Source organism: Galeopterus variegatus, unplaced genomic scaffold, assembly GCF_000696425.1.
Source record: "Galeopterus variegatus unplaced genomic scaffold, G_variegatus-3.0.2 Scaffold2609, whole genome shotgun sequence".
Taxonomy (NCBI): Eukaryota; Metazoa; Chordata; class Mammalia; order Dermoptera; family Cynocephalidae; genus Galeopterus; species Galeopterus variegatus.
Window position 1 is genome coordinate 80,698 of NW_007728720.1, and position 13,423 is coordinate 94,120.

The following is a 13,423-nucleotide window of genomic DNA, read 5'->3' on the forward strand; positions in this document are numbered from 1 at the left end:
CACAGCTCTATCCCAATAAAATGCAGCTCCAGCTGGAAAGGAGGACTGTCTGAGCTTTTTTCAGTTACGCATGTGTCTGCTTGCTGGGAAGGTAGGATGAGGGGAGAAGAGCCCTCTGCTGGCGTTCTCTGGTCTGGCTGCCACCTAACAGCTTGCATTTCTTGTGTGAATTTCCATTTTCTCTGAGAGAGCCTGGCCCTCTCCTGGGCACACAAAGCCCCTCCAGCCCCTTTTATTTATTCTTTGCAGGTTTCCCAGGTCTCCAAGGCCCTGCTGGTCTACCTGGTGCCCCAGGCATCTCCTTGCCCTCACTCATAGCGGGACAGCCTGGTGACCCTGGGCGACCAGGCCTAGATGGAGAACGAGGTAAAGGCAGGAAGCCCAAAAGAAGACTGGCCACCACCTTTTGTCTGGCATCTGGGGAGATCCTTTATACAGTGCAATCCAGTCCCTGTTGCTGGTCAGGCGTGGGCCTGCTTTAGCCTCACATCCCTCCTCCAGCTGGGACTCGGGGGACTGGAACTGGCTGCATTTTGCTAAAAGGGTTTGGGAAGATCTGGGCACTGGGACCCCACAGAGAGCAAGGAAACATTCTCTGTCCTGGGAATGGGCTTCACCTGCCTATCAGTCCCTAGGCCTTCAGCAGCAGCCACTTTCTGCTCACCTGCCCCTCATCCTTCTTCCAATCTTATCTCCAGGCCGCCCAGGCCGCCAAGGGCCCCCAGGTCTCCCTGGGCCATCCTCGGATCAAGGTGACCCCGGAGATCCTGGCTTTCCTGGAATTCCAGGCCCTCAAGGGCCCAAGGGAGACCTAGGAATTCCAGGTTTCTCTGGCCTCCATGGAGAGCTAGGACTGAAAGGTATGGCTGTTTGCCTGGCTTTCCCCACTCCACAGTCCGAGATGGCTCCTTCCCCGCAGCCCTGTGAAGAAAAACCAGCTGATAACATGCTTCTGTACCTCGCCCCTGCCTAGTCTCCACGCCCCGCACCGCCACCACCATGCCGAGGCCTGACTTGCTTTCCTTTGGACTTTGCCAGGCATGAGAGGTGAGCCTGGCTCCATGGGAACTCCAGGCAAGCTTGGGCCACCTGGAGACCCAGGATTTCCCGGGATGAAGGGGAAGGCAGGGCCAAGAGGTGAGTTGAGAGCTCCTGCTGGGATGATCTGAAGCTCAAGGAAGGGGCCTGGGGGTAAGGTCCCTACTCACCATGCCAAGAAGCCTGGATGCCCCAAGCAGCTGGATCAACTCCCCCAGGGAGGTAGTTTCTTCACCCTGGGGAAACTTCTGCCACCATCAGCTGCCAGGACTGAAGGCCACTGCTGCTTTGCCACTGTGGATCCCACCACTGACCTTGTCTGTCTGCGTTATTTCTGTGTTTTCTGCGTTAGTGGACATTGGCTTCGCACTCAGATCACCACTCACCCATTTGCTCAATCGTGAAATGAAGAACCAACCTTTCCATCCTTTACCACCCCCACCCCATTCATACACATCCAATCTATTAGCAAGCCTGAGGGTTGTATCTCCTAAATGTGCCTTGCATAACCCCAGATCCGAGCCATCAATATTTCTTATGCAGTGCCCTTCCCTACCCCACCCCCAATAATCATTTTTCTACACAGTGGCCAGAGAGATCTTATAAGAACATAAATCATCCAGTGGCTTCCCATGACATCAGAATAAACTACGGCCTACCAAGCACTATGAGACGCCTCCGTCTTCATTCTCATCACATTCCCATTTCCCCCACCTGCCCGCAGGTTTTTCCGGTCCCCCAGGTGCTCCTGGAAAAACACCAATTGCAGAAACCGTCCAGGTTCCTCCTGGACCCATGGGCCTACCAGGCATTGATGGCGTCCCCGGCCTCACAGGAGAGCCTGGGGTTCAAGGCCCCATCGGCCTACAAGGTGAGGAGGGCACTAGAGAAAGGGGACTTCTTGAGGAGCTAAAACGGCCATGGCTGAGGCTGAAGCTACTGGCTTGGAACCCCAGCTCCCAGGGGGCGCCTTCGTCAAGCGCTCCCTCTGCACCTTCACAGAGCTCCTGAGCTTGTTGCCAGAGAGAGGCCCGTAGGCAATGGTTGTAGTTAGGTTTACAGACTGTGTGGGCAGGGCATGGCCACTTCTCCAGACAACTTGTCCCTCTGTAAAGGGCTGCTGAGGGATGGAGGGAGTGTTAAAGGGGTGGTAGGTAAAGGGCAACACGAGGGGCAGTGGAGAAAGCCCAGGGCTGGGGGAGAGGAAACCTGACTCCTAATCCCAGCTTTGCACCAACTGGAGTGAGTTAGTCTCTCTGGGTCTTGGCATCCCCTGTTGTGATATGGGACGCTAGCAGTTGCCCTGCATACTTCCCAGCGTTGCTGGGAGGATGAGAGGAAGGGAGGAGGAAGTGGGTGTGAAGGGGCTCAGAAAGGCTGAGAGCCCATCCCAGGGCAGAGATGTCCCCACGATCTAAGGACTAGATTAGGCAGGCTTCAGCCTTGATGTGCAGTGTGCGCGCCAAGCCGACAGCCAGTGAGCCCTCCCCTGGTGAGTCTTGGGCATGATGCTCAAGTCTCCCTTTCCTGCTGAGGGCGCCTCAGGACCTTCCACACCCCCTCACCCCCATGAGCTTTCTCTCCTGCAGGCCCCAAAGGTTTTCCTGGCATTTCTGGCAAGGATGGCCCCAGTGGGCTCCCAGGCCCGCCTGGCACTCTTGGTGATCCTGGTCTCCCTGGACTGCAAGGCCCTCCAGGATTTGAAGGTCTGGTGATGTCACATTAAGGGGTACAGGGCTTCTGTGAGGATTTGAGGCTAGGGAATGAGTAAAAAATTAAAATCTGAGACTTAGTAAACCAGGTGGTAGAGCTTGACATTACTAGGAGGCTCAAAAATTGGACTCTAGTCCATTCACTCCCCATCACCCTCTGAGCCTGTGAAGGGATGCTCTACATTCCAGAAGGCAAAGGACCATTCCAAATCCTTTTCTGGGTTCTTCTGCAGCTCTTAAGAGCTATGACTGTATAGTACAGCATGGCCCCATGCCCTGCACCTAGGGATTTTGACATGAATGGGAGGGGGGTGGTTCAAGGGATAACGACATTCGAGATAAGTTATGATTGTCCGTACCTCTGCTACTTACCTTCCTTTTTTAATCCAGGATAGCAAATCAGTTGTTCTGAGTAGAGAACAGTTCTGAGGCTAGGTGGGAAAATGTTGCAATCAATTAGTCACATCTGCCATGGACAGGAGAGGAGAGAAGGATTTTGCCCTGCTGATCCTCACTCTGCTTTGAATGCCTCTGATTCAGCAGCTACTTAGTTATCTCCTTTGAGGGCCTATAAGACTGGGCCCAAAAGTACCCCATTCCACCCCCCCATCCCCACTCATAGAGAACCCAAGGCCGGGTGGCTGTGGGAGGGAAGCTGGATAGTGTACTTTTCAAAATGGGGACTCTGTAGCTGGATACATCAGAGGTGAGCTGTGGGACCTTCGAGCCTCAGTTTCCTCATCTACAAGTTGGGGTAACAGTACCACTTCCCAGGGTGGTCGTGGGGATCAACTGATATAAAGATAACGCATGTATATAATTACTTCACCCAATTCGTGGCACACAGTCAGTAGCAGATGTTACCACTAGCTGTACTGTGCTCACCCTTTATGCTCTCTCCCTCTCAGGGGCTCCGGGGCAGCAAGGGCCTTTTGGAAGGCCCGGAATGCCTGGCCAGAGCGTGAGAGTGGGCTACACATTGGTGAAGCACAGCCAGTCGGAACAGGTGCCCCTGTGTCCTGTTGGGATGAGCCGGCTGTGGGTGGGATACAGCTTGCTGTTCGTGGAGGGGCAGGAGAAAGCCCACAACCAGGACCTAGGTAGGTACCAGCTCTGCCAGCCAGCCCTGGCCACCTGTCCCCACAAGGACCAACAGCCAACCTCCTCTCTTGTCCCAGCCTTTGGTGGGCCCACTTGCTGTGTAGTGGATTACAAGCACCAGCTCTGGAGTCAGGCGGATCAGGGTTCAAGTCCTGGCTCTATCACTTACTAGCTGTGTATCCTGGGCAAGTTATTCAACCTCTCTGAGCTTCCACTTCCTCCTTAAAACAAAGCTAATCACATGAGGGTGGTGTAAGGAGTACATGAATCACCCAGTGTAAAATGCTTAGAACAATGCTTGGCATTTAAGCATCCATTAAATGCTAGTGATTACTAGTAGTAATAATAATTTGACCTGCAGCGCAATGATGATTACCTGAGAACGAATTGTATTGTCTGCAAGTGTGCTAACTCTTAAAGGCAGACTCCGTCTACTAAATGATGGTTTTACAAAGGGAGTGATTGATTATTCAGTTTATAAAAAGATTGTTGTCATTATGCATTTAAAATAACATTTGATCAACAGGCTTCAGTGTGTGTACAGTGTCACAGGAATGGAAGGAGAGGGCTGCCCTGGTGTGGTACAAGCGGTTGGGTGTAAACCCGAACCACCATCTAGTCCAGTCCCGGTGGCCCTGCCCCCAGCCAGACCTCACCTGCCCTTGCCCACCTGTGCTCCTTGCAGGGTTTGCTGGCTCCTGCCTGCCCCGCTTCAGCACCATGCCCTTCATCTACTGCAACATCAATGAAGTGTGCCACTATGCCAGGCGGAACGATAAATCCTACTGGCTCTCCACCACCGCCCCCATCCCCATGATGCCCGTCGGCCAGTCCCAGATTCCCCAGTACATCAGCCGCTGCTCTGTATGTGAGGCACCTTCGCAAGCCATTGCCGTGCACAGCCAGGACATCACCATCCCGTCGTGTCCCTTGGGCTGGCGCAGCCTCTGGATCGGGTACTCCTTCCTTATGGTAAGGCCTTGGGCTGTCCCCTCCCCCAGTGTACAGGCAGAGGGCTAGGAGCTCTGGGAGGGCCCCTTGGACTGGTTCCTAGGCTCTAAGGACACTGGATAAAAAGCACAGAGTTCAAAAGGAAGGGAAATACTTGGTTTGGGTTTGGCTGAAGACCAGAGAGCCTAGTTCTGCATGAATGACAGGTAGTTATGGGTGTGGGGGGAAAAAAGCAGTTTGCACCCAGTGGTTCAGGGTGAGAATATCTATGAATCACAGGCCAAGGCCCTACCATCTCTATGCCTCCTTCGGTTCTGCTACAACTAAGGAAAGAGTAAAACACACTATGATCTGGGGGGACAGTGAAGGAGAGTCCATCCCCACTCGGGGCTGGGACCTACTCTCACTGGTCAGGCCAGGCATGGCACTCCCCCCCACCTTCTACCCACCCTACCCGACCCCTCCAGCCACTGCCATCTCCTCCTGAAAAGCTCGGCCGAGGGCATGCTGTGTTTATGGGTCCTTGCTGGCATCTTTGCCACCTCCATTTCGGTGGGAAGGCAGTGGCCAGCCATGCTGTGTGTCTTGCTAGGAGAGAGAACATCTGTAAGCCCAAGGAGGCATTGAGCCCCTCACATGATATTCCCTGAACACCTGGGGATGTTTCATCGAATGAAAGGTCAGGTTCAGGGTCAGGACAATTCCCAGGGAAAACCAGAGTGGCACCCACTGAAGTTCCCTGCCTTGTCGGAGCTTCTCTGCTCAGTCACCACGAGCGAGATGGTGAGAGAGTGTCTTTGAAGAATGAGCAAAGCCGCAGGCCCCCTCACATTAGTGTAGTTACCTGGGGAAAGGTACTTCCTTGTTATGCTCTGTCTTTGTGCACTGGGCAGTTATCCCAATGTAATACAGAATCGCCTCACCTGTCATTATGTTCTGTCTGCCTTTCAGACCTTATTTCTATAAGGAGAAAAGGCCCCTGAGCTTCCACAAGAAACAATATAAAAGCTATGCACTAAATCTCATGTGCTTTGCTTGTGGGTGAGCCCTTAGCCTTTATTTGGAATTTCCTTACTCTCACTTTACACATAGTTCTGACATACTAGAATATCTATTCTTTTCCTGAAAATGTGAAAGGGTGAGAATTTGGACTGTCTAGTGAGGTATCTTGAAGCAATGAGACCTGCCTACTAAAAAGAAAAAAAAGAGGGAGAGACTGATTCAAAGGAGGCCTGAGAATTCTACCAGCTGCACCCCTTAGTATGGGGCTCTTGCATAAATATCCCACACAAAACTGACGTTCATAATGACAAACCTGAGTCATCTGCAAAGTTTAAAATCAACAGCGTCTGCTGTTTAGTAAAGCTGGAAAATGTGGTGTGCGTTTCTCAAAGTTTTCTCCCTGGGGATCGAAATGAGGAAAACTTTGATGCTTCGGTTCTCAGGAAGGTCACTTGAAAGGTCATGTGGGGCCGGCCCGGTGGCGCACTGGAGAGTGCGTCGCTTGGGAGTGTGGCGGCGCTCCCGCCGAGGGTTCGGATCCCTTGTGGAGACCGGTTCCCGCTCACTGGCTGAGCGCGGTGCGGGCGCAACACCGAGGGTTGCGATCCCGTTACCAGTCAGTAAAAAAAGACAAAAAGGAAAAAAAAAAGAAAGGTCATGTGGAGACTCTCACTCTCCCAAAGTTCTGCAAAGTGAGGGGTCCCTGTGTATCCAACTTGAGCATCTGTCCTATTGGCCACTGGCTGACCCTGGTGTGAATTAGACCTTTTCCCATCTCCTGTGGTCCAGATGATAACCTGGTTAAGGTGAAGGGAGAGGGGTGGGGGTGTGGAGACACGGGGCTGCTGTCCATGGGTAGTGACAGGAGACTATCGGCTCATGAGTGGCCCTAAAATCAAATGCTGAGGGAGCCCTCTGAAGCGAAGGCCAGGACATTTAGGCCAAATACAATGAGGCCCCCTTTTACTCAGCAGGTAACAAAAACTATATGACACTCTAAAGGGTATGGCACTGATTGAAAATATAAGTAGTTCTAATAAAGGTAACTGCAGAGTAGAACTACCAATATACACGCTGGGAGAGGAGCAGCCATGGCTGAGCCAGTGTGTGGAATATTGCAGGCTCTTTCCCTTCTTCCAGTGCAATGCACAGTGGACCAAGGGGTCTGAAAACTGCAGTTCAGAAACCATTTGAATTTTCTTTAATTCCACCTTTCTCTGATGTGTCTGTGGAAATTTGGGGGGAGAGGGGCACGCAACACACGTCCGAACTCAGTGGGACAGCAGCAGTTTGGGAACACTGGTCACGCGTAACGGGTTAGAAGGGCACTAGGGAGCGTGGAGGGGCGCTCCTGGCCCTGAAGGCTGCCCCTCGTGCTTTCGGTATGCTGCTGGTATGCTGCTGGGAGCTGGGGCTGAGCCCAGGGAGGGACCAGTGCTCAGGAAGGCAGCTCCCGTGCAGGGTGCGGCGGGCTCACTGCCCCGGTCTGTTTCAGCACACTGCGGCAGGTGCCGAGGGCGGAGGCCAGTCCCTCGTCTCACCGGGCTCCTGCCTGGAGGACTTTCGGGCCACTCCTTTCATCGAGTGCAGTGGTGCCCGGGGCACCTGCCACTACTTTGCCAACAAGTACAGTTTCTGGCTGACAACAGTGGAGGAGAGGCAGCAGTTTGGAGAGGAGCCTGTGTCTGAAACGCTGAAAGCTGGGCAGCTCCACACCCGGGTCAGCCGCTGCCAGGTGTGTATGAAGAGCCTGTAGTGCGGCACCCGTCTGCCCTTAGTCCTCCTCTGCGCCCCCGCCACGGTCACCTCACAAACCCGAAAGGTCTGAAGAAGGAAGGCCTGAGCCCTTTTGTCTGTCAAGGAGTACGTTGGAGTCTCATTTGGGCTGGACTACTGGACACTGGTCACCCCAACCCTCAGGCCCAATAGAGGAGCCCACCCTACTGAGATCTGCTGTCCCATTTCAGTCAACCTGGTGCTACCATTTGATGGGGATGCTTGCCTGACTATTCATGGCTACCTCAGAAAGATTTGCTGGGCCACAACCATCTTAGATTGCTAGCTTGCCTCACTGTCTTGATCAGAAAGCTCTTCATAATAGCCAGTAAGTCATTTCTTTATGTCCAGAGTCACCACACATAATTCGGCTTAAAGCAGAACCCAGTGTTTCTGCATTTAAAACAAAATTCTCCAGCTGAACATTCGAACATTCATGGATGACTCATCTGCATAGGGCAGTCCCTCACTGTTCAAGGAGGCCCACTGCATCTAGGCAGGCGGCAGAACTGGAATGAGGTGCCAGCCAGTAGGCCGGGGTGAGATTTGACTCGTTCCAGAGTGAGCTAAACTGGGCCCCATATTGCTTAGGGATGCCTGAAGGCCAGCAGTTGAGAGGGCTCACTAACTTCACACAGTCCTAGACAAATCACTTCCTCCTTGCCGGCTCTCTCCTCAGCCAGAGACAGAGGACTTGGCCAGGTCCAAAGTAGAGTAGAGGATGCAACAAATGTGGCCAAGGCCATAAAAGGAAATGAGAACCACAGCCCTTTTTCCTGGGCCGGCAGTAGAGGGGCGGATGAGTAAGAAGGTGTGAATTTTGCTTTTGACTCCAGGAACAAAAAGGTAAACCCCACGTTCCAATTCCTCAGAAGTCCCTGTTTATTCAAAATGCCATCCAGATGTGTGCAATGTGGCCAACTGAAGTTGCAGTGGGTTGGTTCCTTTGCATTCTGAGGCTATTAAAGACTTTCCATTAAAGTGTTCATCCAACTGCTCTTCCACAGGTAGCCTATTAAACTATTATGCTTTTAAAACCTCATAAAAATCTAGCACACTCCTCTCATTAACCGTTAGCAGAACTAAAGCAAACCTGAGTTGGCTATGAAGCGTATTGTATTCTGTTTGGGCAGATTTGTTTTAGCCATTTTCTTTAATTACCGGTTTCCCAGAATACTCTTAACTATGTTGACATGAGGCAATTCCTTCCAGGTGATTCTGTTTCCTTAACTATTATGTAAACTGTGCCAAAGCAGACAAAGCATAATCAGTATAATCTCAATTACTGTTACCTTCACCTCCTAGATGAATAATAAGCATGGTGTCAGCTTTGTATATAACAAATAAAATGAATGAAATCTGAACATTGGACTCTTTTGACTTCTTTGAAAAAGCTATTCTAATGTCCATCTCGCCACAATTTATGAGTCTGCCTCAGAGCTTTGGAGGTTCCTGTTACTGTGAGTCTAACGCTAGAACAAAACATTGAAGCAGGAAAAAATTAGAAGATGATCAAAGTCAAAGGGCTGAAACAGTCCTCTAATGGTCAATAAACCCCAAACCTGCTTCAAGATAAGCCTGCAACTGCTTTTATCCCCATCACATACAAAGAAAGGCATTCCCATATTTCTGTGCCCTAAGGATCATTTACAGATAAATCAAAAGTACAGAAATGTTAACGTTGTTAAAATCAAATCTAAGCCATAGATATGTGTATGTGTGTATATATGCATATGTTTATATATATGTGCATATACTTATATATATATATATATATACATATATTTATGTATTTATATATATATATATATACATATATTTATGTATTTATATATGCATAAAATAAATCCTCTGGAAGGATAAACAAAAAATAACGTTGGGAGCTTTCACAGAAGGGAACTGACCTGTGGGAGGGAGAGACATTTCACTGAATATCATTTTCATCTGCTGAGGTTTGAACTACTGGAATATCTTACTTACTGGAAAAAAAGAAAAATATGGAATGTAAGGAAACAAGTGAATTGGTTTGTTGCTAGCTTCCAAATCCCAATTGCTGGCCTTCCCTAGAACTCAGTTAAGAATGAGGGTAAAATGCAGACAAGTTAAGAGGGCAAGGAAAGGAAAACGGGAAGATGTTGCTGGGACTCGAGGAGCATACTCACAGGAGAGTGATCAGCAAAGCTAATTTAATGAATATGTGCTTTAAAACTTGAGTATGTTGCTAGTCCTGAAATGGTTTGGAATTGTATTTGATGCACAGATGAAATGTCACCACGTGAATAATTCTTTGTAAATATGGCTGTCAACCAAAACAGTATAATTCAAACACAATTTATTTTTAATTTCTCAAACAAAAATCAACACTTTAAGTCAGTGATTGGTGAGCTACAGTCTACAGGCTAAATCCAGCCCTTCACCTGTTTGTATAAATAGTCCTATTGGATCACAGCCATGCTCGTTTGGGTGCATACCGTCTGTGGCTGCTTTTGCACTTCAACAGCAGAGTTGAGTAGTTGTGACAGAGGCCTCATGGCCTGCAAAGCCTAAAATATTTACTACGTGGCCCTTCACAAAAGGTTTGCTTACCCCTGATTGAAGCGATCATGGTTGGATTAAAGGACAGGGTGACATCTGACAAAGTATCAGTAAGAATGGGGACAGTGACCCATCCAAATAGTAAGGTTTCCCCAGATAGGAAGATCAAGAAGTGTACATTTGACATAATTTCTTCAACAAAGTTGTAATATAAATTATAGTTATTTAAAATACACATTGAAATAATTTAACAAGAACTTTTTCTCCCTGATTCAGTCACTTTATTATTTGAGCAAGAGAACAGATTGCTTCTTAGTATTTAGCCCCAAAGAAGTCACACCTGAAAGGGTGAAGAAGAACAGTGTGATCATCTCTCATCTGCTGGTGCTTGAAGCAATACGGGAGTTGCTGTCTGTCTTCCAAATGTCCATCTCCTCATTGCAGCAACTGTGACTTGCTGTAGCCATGTGAGACAAGCTGGGACGCAATGAACTCTTCCCAATCATTCTGCTCCTAGGCTCCATGATTGTTCTGTTTCTTTCTGGGGAAGGCTTGTTATTGTTTGTTTGTTTTTTTCTGAGAAATAGTGATTGGCTCAGTCATGATTGCTATCGAGTTTGTATGCTGTTGGCATATCAGGCACTTGCTGACTAGAAAAGTTTTATGTAATAAGTTCATATTCTTACGGTGCCAGATGGAAGACAGACCTCCAAGTTGAGTTCCCGCTATTCTACACGCTCAGAATCTCAAAATCTTCCTCCAGGTCAAACTCCTCCAGTTGTTCAGTAGAGTCAATGAATTCTACCAGAATACAGAAATTAGAAAGAAAACCTTTGACACTTGTGTTAAAGTGGTCAATCAATACATTACTCAGTGGTTAAGACTATGCATTTTTAAATTACTTTGCTAAGGAAAGGCTTGTCTGGAGGAGACTTACAATTAGCACCACTACCAAGTGTTACAAACTGTCTATAAAGACTTAAAAATAACTGGATTTGTTACATAGGGCTAATCACAGTGATGTGGCCGAGGCTCTGCAAGTCCTTTGAGGTACCTTTTAAATCACCCATGGCCTCTGACTTGTTACTCTGAACCACACCATGAAAAAACAATTCTAGTCATATTGATTTTGCATAGAACTTTTATAACGAGCTCATTTTCTTTTTTTAAAAAATTGGTAATATCAGTTCATCAAGAGATTAAAATAATCAGAAGCAGCATTCCTTGATCAGTCCAGCTGTGCAAAAAGTTTACTTTCCACAGAACGCATAAGCCACAATTGCTTCTGTCTCAAAAAATAATTGCTACATGTGGGTCTGCAGGCCGAAAGCCCCTGAACAACAGCTCACCTGCCCCAGTGGTTGTCACTTCTGGTTTGGCTGGAGGCACAAAGGGAGGCCAGTGTGATGGATGTTTCTGGACTAATTCAAACATCCTTAAATTCTCCTTTAGAATTTCCTGGAGAGACACAAAAACAGTTGTAAACACTGCAGAGTCACTACGTTTCTATCCAATTGGCAATCTATGACCCCAATCCCTAAGAGAGTGGCATGGTGGTTGACAGACCTAACAAACACACCCATCCTGTACTTGAACCATCTGAAGCCCCAGCCATCTTCAGTTTGAGACACTGGAGGCAGTATCAATGGAGGCCAGTACTCATTGCCCATACTCGGTCATTGCCCATACTCCATCACCAGGCTCAGTCCCTGTGCCAGTTGCACAGGCTCAGCTCAACTTACGGCTGAGATGTTCCTGAAGAATTAGTTCCCAAACAAATGCCAGCTAATCAAATTAAATCTGCTTCAGGAGGATATTGGCACATATTGGCATGGTTTCAGTTGTAGTCCAACATTTATGGTATATGTCCTGATTTAAATGACATAGTCTTATCAGAAAATTCTCATTCTACCTTTAAATGTGATATAAATACAGTTTTGCTGCATTCTGAAATGTAAATATTGCCTTTAGAAAATAATTCTCTACTATGCCTTAGCGAATTATTAACTGGGGTTTTGGATTTCAGTTAGGGACATTAGTGTGAATTATTTGTTCACTTGTGAAGAAAAATAATATATTTTTCTTCTCTCATATTTACAAAGGCTTTGGGCTCCCATCTCTCCAATCCTTTTGTCCTGCAGATAGAAGAACATCATGTCTCCTGCCACTCCATCCAGGGCTCTTAAAACTCCCTATGATCTCCCTTCATTCCTTCAATAAGCATTTATCACTGTCTTCCATATACTTGGTGTGTGTTAGAGGCTGAGGATGAGGGAGGCAGACACAGAGATTGGTGAGCCAGTGAAATTATTCCCTTTTACATGAGACACCAAAAAGAAAGAGTCATTCTATACAGATTTCTGCAAAATTTAAGTGGTAGCATGCCTATATTTTACATAAACAAGCCAGTTAAGAGAAGGGCAAGCCCTCTAAACCATGGTGGAATATATTAAACTGTAAATGGACCACTAAGCAAATAGAAAAGTACTTTAGTTTCTTTAGCTATCTCAGTCTTATGAACAGAGTAAGGAAGAATTTAGGCTAAGCAATATGAAATTGGCATTTTTAGGTTAAAATGGCAGAGTATTAGCTGAATATTACCTATGACTCATAGGCTTAATGAGATGAAACTTTAAGTTTCATCACTAAGAATATCACTCACTTGACATACTAAGCACATTTCAAACCAAAGTTTTTCTTCAGTTCCCCCAAAGTTATGTACACTTCCCCACATCTGGTAGTTTCTCTGTTGCCTTAGTTTCTTTCTCTTGCAATACAGTCATATCGGACTAGGTTTACAATACTATGAACAACAATCTTGAAAAGGAATCATATTGAGTAACTTTCATTTTTTAAGACAAAGAACATACAATTTTACCTTCTGAACAAGGCTACACCAGTTATCAAAGTCTTTTTCTTCTTTGCAGAAAAATCCCTTGAGGGGAAGCAAAAGAACACAATTGAGAATTGCCCTTTGTACTGCAAGAGGGAGCTGTTGGCCCGCAGTTATGAAGTGGGCCACTGTCTTTGGATGTGTCTTTCCAGCAATAAAAGAGGGAGACTGGCTAAGCTTCTCTCTCTCCTGGCTGGTTGCTCACTTGGACATACACATCTGCACTCTCTCACCTGCTGGCTCTCTCACTCACTCTCCCACTATCTTGCTGTCTCTCTGCCTCTTGCTCTCTGTCCCTTTCCCTTTTTTCCTGCCCCTTTCCCTCCCTGTCCCTATTCCTTGAGACTGTGAGATATTTTAATGTGAAGACCAGTGTCCAAAGCATGGGATTAATTCTATCACATTCAGTGCACAA

At 47.6% G+C, this 13,423-nt stretch overlaps 2 protein-coding genes across 4 annotated transcripts in view; one reads left to right on the top strand and one right to left on the bottom strand.

Annotated features, from left to right (window-relative positions):
- Positions 1 to 8,944, top strand: part of COL4A6 (collagen, type IV, alpha 6) — a 62,620-nt gene extending 53,676 nt beyond the window's left edge. For 2 of the 3 annotated variants that reach the window (XM_008582429.1, XM_008582430.1), the window contains 8 exons: positions 250 to 366; positions 699 to 860; positions 1,039 to 1,137; positions 1,763 to 1,909; positions 2,628 to 2,744; positions 3,659 to 3,850; positions 4,537 to 4,823; positions 7,300 to 8,944. In XM_008582429.1, the coding sequence (XP_008580651.1) occupies positions 250 to 366; positions 699 to 860; positions 1,039 to 1,137; positions 1,763 to 1,909; positions 2,628 to 2,744; positions 3,659 to 3,850; positions 4,537 to 4,823; positions 7,300 to 7,560 (1,382 nt within the window). In that variant the 3' untranslated portion in view covers positions 7,561 to 8,944. The remainder of the gene's footprint in view (positions 1 to 249; positions 367 to 698; positions 861 to 1,038; positions 1,138 to 1,762; positions 1,910 to 2,627; positions 2,745 to 3,658; positions 3,851 to 4,536; positions 4,824 to 7,299) is intronic. The other variant, XM_008582431.1, reaches the window with a different exon arrangement.
- Positions 8,945 to 9,895: 951 nt separating this feature from the next.
- ATG4A (autophagy related 4A, cysteine peptidase) overlaps positions 9,896 to 13,423 on the bottom strand; it is a 69,077-nt gene continuing 65,549 nt past the window's right edge. Inside the window, exons 11-13 of the mRNA XM_008582432.1 lie at positions 12,994 to 13,050; positions 11,465 to 11,573; positions 9,896 to 10,916 (exon numbers count right to left, since the gene is read on the bottom strand). Of these exons, the coding sequence (XP_008580654.1) occupies positions 10,846 to 10,916; positions 11,465 to 11,573; positions 12,994 to 13,050 (237 nt within the window). The 3' untranslated portion in view covers positions 9,896 to 10,845. The remainder of the gene's footprint in view (positions 10,917 to 11,464; positions 11,574 to 12,993; positions 13,051 to 13,423) is intronic.